Source organism: Xenopus tropicalis, chromosome 5 (assembly GCF_000004195.4).
Source record: "Xenopus tropicalis strain Nigerian chromosome 5, UCB_Xtro_10.0, whole genome shotgun sequence".
NCBI lineage: Eukaryota > Metazoa > Chordata > Amphibia > Anura > Pipidae > Xenopus > Xenopus tropicalis.
Window position 1 is genome coordinate 88,783,475 of NC_030681.2, and position 4,616 is coordinate 88,788,090.

Below are 4,616 nucleotides of genomic sequence, written 5' to 3' on the forward strand. Positions count from 1 at the left end.
CTATGAAAATTATATATAATGCAGTTTTAACTTTCACAATATATAGTAATTTTTTAATTTTGCTGATTATCTAATCCCCTTCACTAAATGTGAAATACATTATGTAGAGTTCTCCCAAACCAGGTAAAGTGAAATGTGTACTGATATATTCTGCTTGGGCACTGCATACGCTGCACTCTGTACAAAATAATAGTTCATCAAGGGCCAATTGTAACTATGTTGCTCTGTGGAATACAAAGCTTTCCTAAAAATATATAAAAGTTATAAGACAAAGCTTGAGAGCCCATGAATTTCCTCAGCATCTGTGTGATCTACAAAATAAACAGTTCAATATATATACAATTAATCAATCTAGTCATACATTTTATTGACAAGGGTTGAGAACATATGCTTTTTCTAACATACTCTAAATTAAACTGTACTGCAGATATGATTCCACACTACATTTATTACATTAAAATACACAGAAGCATGCACACACATTTGCATAGTTTGTGCCATTTTTTTAAAATGTTGTTACTCATGCATATTGGACTATTTAGGGTGAGTTTCAGAATTACAGAATAAAGTAGTAAGAATTCATTATAAATGTCTAATCAAATACAAAACTTAAAAGAACTGTTTGTAAATCAGGAATTCCCTTAGCTCAGCATTCAGTATACTGACATGAAGAGCATTTAATAAATAATGTTCAAAAGCAATAGTTAAAAAATATTTTTGGGCTTTCAAAAAAAATTGAACATCTGTTATTCCAAAGCAAAATAGAGTTTATTTTGGTAGAGGCCATATCTTCATTACTTAATATTTTTCACTCGGGTAGTGTATACTGACATGTATTGTGCTTTAAGACTCCTGTTTTTATTCAGGTAAGCAATATATTGAATAAGAACAATAAAGCATTAAGATATTGTAGCTCTATGCATCACTAGTATTCAACAAGAAAGTTCCCAATTTATTTTACTAAATACAAAAAAAGTACAAAATTATTTGGCAGAAAATGTCAACACGACAGTAATTAATTTAACATAACCTTTATTTAATTAGTTCCTATTAAAAGTTCTGGGCAGTTTACCAAAAATCTGCTTGGATATAAACTGCATTTTGTTATCTTTATAAAAAACAGTGCAAAAGCATTACTGTGTAAATATTTCCAATAAGATTCTGAAATGAACGTAATGCTTGTACATGCTAATTTACTGTAAGAGCCCCCATGTTGCACATGCAAAGATCTGCAGACCTACAGACATAAACATTTGCTCCAAAAAAAATCTGAGGCAGTTGTTGAATGGTAATCTACTAGGTTGGCATGTGTGTGTCATAATTAAGAAACTCTGAAAGGAGAAAAAAAAGTTTTTGCTGCACTTATTCCAGCTTTTGAGTTCTCTTTTACAGGAATAATCCCATAACATGAGCACTGAAAAAAAAGAGCCAAGTGGGACTCTTATATTTAGCATGCGAGAGTCAGAGTCTACAATGCAAAGTAAATTATAATGCAGCAATAAATTTCACAGTCAGGTGGAGGCATTCAAAGGTCCTGTGTGGAGACACTGTATTATTGTTGCTGCTTTCCAGCAGGGAGTAAGGATGAGAGCAAGCACAGGGTTTGGATGCACTGTCATTATGTTTGGTTCATGCATAGTTGAAGTGTTGCTCTGGCTTTAAAAAATTGGTCTCTATACATCTGAATTTGTGCTCACATTTGTTAACCTGGGGTCCGCATTTATTTCATATCTGTAATGGTAACCCTCCATATGATCTCTGCATGCATCTCTGATGTTATAAATCCATTTTTTAATCCCTTTCCTGTTTAAATATAAAACAAGCAGAAAGATCACTCCAATGAGGGCTAGTACTATGCCCAAAAAAACATAAGAGGTTTGCAAGCTGGTGTTGTCATCCGGTTCTGGACATTTTAACTCTGATATATTAAGTTCAACAATCGCTCTGTCCTTCATATTCTCTGGGAAAGCACACACCAGACTGGATGACTCTTTCACCAACTTGGTGTCCTTAAGCCACCTGGAAAACTCTTCAATCATGCAGTCACACTCCCAGCTGTTATCATTGAGATTAATTAACAGATTTTTTTGGCTAATAAGATCAAAACTTGTGGCATTTCTTAAGCGCTTCAGAGCGTTGTTGCTAAGATCCAGAGTTTCAAGATGGCTAAGATCTTTGAAGATATCTGCTGAAAAGCTTGTCAAGGAGTTATTGCTCAGGTTAATGTGTCTGAGGTTGGGCAATGGACTAAACATACCTTTGGGAAGAAATAATATGTCGTTCCCAGACAGCTCCAGTTTTTCAAGCTTGCGTGGTGCTCCAATATCAAAGGACTTTGCCAGCATGGAAATTAAAAATTCATTTTTAAAAGAGTTGCTAATTTTTAATTCCTTTAGTGGGATACTGCCACTTCCATCTACTTGGAATGATAAGTTACTTATTATCCCCAAGTCATTGTTGCTGAGGTCAAGATATGTGAGGCTGGGTAGATAGCTGAAAACATTGCTTCCCAGTTCTTGGAGGTGATTGTCACTAAGATCAAGATTTGAAAGTTCTGATAAGGGTTGCTCTTGTCTGAATGCTCTATTCAAGGTACTGATGTTGTTGCCAGTGATGGTGAGGTTCTGTACATAAGGTGGTATGTTTTGGGGCACAACGTTCAGATCCTTTTTTTCACATTTTACAGTCCTAGACGCTTCAGAGCACACACAAGACGTTGGACAAGGTGACTGCTGTACTAACTGAGACGATACACCACCCAAAATATGTAGCAGAACAAACAGAAAGAGTATTGCTTCCTTCTTTCTTTCAGTGTTTACTCTTAGTCCAGGACCCCTTCTGCCACTCCTGCAAAATCCAGAAAGGCAGAAAAGATCAGATGCAACCATCTCCCCAGGTTTTGCTTTTCAAGCCCAGAATGACTGTTTATGATGCTTTTTGCTAATTTTTTTTCACAATCCAATCCCAAGTGTGGCACCAGGAAGCAGAACAGAAGGCAAACTATGCAGAATGCTGCGTAAAAGTGTCAAGAGCACGCAGTAAGAGACTTCTTTCAACACAGAGGAAACCGTCAATAGACAACTTTTTTTCTTGTGCTAATGTGACTCTTCCTCTTCACCTTCTAGGAACTTTGGCTTTGTCCAGCTAAACCTGCAATTATCACATAAAAAGGTTAGCAGGTCACAAGTCAGATTCTTCCCATTCCAAGTTATCTGCAATGTAAAATTCCCTTAGAAAATATCCGTCATTCATTCCTGCCTTTTCTTGCCTTTGTTTGCGGGTTAATTTAGGCTTCAGGTTACATTATTCTTGCCTTTGATCATCTCCTAAGAAGCATCCCCTTCCCCCTCCCTGCTGCATCCCACAAGTGGCCTTTGAAAGGCAGATGGAGAGAGTCGCATACATTTATGTAACTATTTTAAAATACCTTACCCCCTGTTAAAGGTGGATAAAATATGTTAGCCCCTGTGATGGGCAGATAAAATACATTAGCCACTGATGGTAGTATAATAAATTATAGCCACCTGGGCAGGTATAATACCATAGCCCCTGTTATAGACAAATGAAATACCTTAGCCACTATTATATATATATATATATATATATATATATGGACATATATTAAATAGCTTAGTCACTGTTGTTGAAGAATAAAGTGCCTTAGACACTGGTGTGTTAGTATAAAATATTTAGTCATTGTTACAGATAGATAATATACTTTATCCACTGTTATGAGCAGCTTAAACACGTTAGGCAATGTAATAGGCAGATAAAATACCCTAGCCACTGTTATTAAAGGACATAATGCCTTGTGTTATATAAGAATAAAACAGGTACTATTTTATAATAATAAGCCACCTGAGGCACTATTATATATAAAATAAAAATGCCGAAAAATATTAACAGATAACTTAGCACCACAGTGGTTTGTACCATGACAAGAGAAGAGACAAGACTCAAAGTAATTTTCTTACATTCTTTGATGAATCCCGTTTCCCAAGAAGCAGATCCGGTAAGACTAAGTCTTTTGCGCTATTCTCTTAGGAGCAGCGGAGGAAGCAGCTGCAGGCTGCCTAGGGAAACAGCTCCACATCCAACAAACACGTTCTCGCCTCAGTGTTGTACTTCTTTCTCTTGCTCTCCCCGTAATGGCCCTGCCTCTCAGGGAAAAACCATTACAAGTGTAAAGGGGAGGAGTAACGTCAAGAGCTCACAAAGTACAAACAACCTAAGCAGTGGCTCGCTTCCTCACGGAGTGTTAAGAAAGATGTTTTGAAACAGTTTGGCGTTTGACTCTGCCTATTGAGAAACAAAACACTCCCCAACACTCCACTGCTTTGTTTTCAGGGTCGACAAGACTGGGTGTGAGTCCCCCTCTCCATAGCGTAGTGTTCTTGAGCTTCTCTCCTCCCCTCTTTTCACTGGCTGTAGTTTGTGCCAGAGTGGTTACTTGTGAAGCAGAAAGCATCCCAAAACTTCAGGCCAGAGTTGCCAAGTCGAATTTTGAATATCAGCCAAATTCGGTAACAAAACTAGTCGAAAACCAGCCTAAAGCCATTTCAAAGTAGCACAAAAATACTGAAATGTGTGCAGTGAAAAAAAAAATTAAAAATGTG

General features: G+C 37.0%; 1 protein-coding gene across 1 annotated transcript; it reads right to left on the reverse strand.

The window, feature by feature from the left end:
* Positions 1-337: 337 nt before the first annotated feature.
* Positions 338-4,395, reverse strand: tpbg (trophoblast glycoprotein). The gene is made up of 2 exons (XM_002938456.5): positions 3,975-4,395; positions 338-3,150 (listed from the first exon to the last, which is right to left on the reverse strand). Exon 2 carries the CDS (start codon positions 2,886-2,888, stop codon positions 1,674-1,676), a length of 1,215 nt encoding a protein of 404 aa, XP_002938502.1. The 5' UTR covers positions 2,889-3,150; positions 3,975-4,395; the 3' UTR covers positions 338-1,673.
* Between the last annotated feature and the right edge of the window lie 221 nt (positions 4,396-4,616).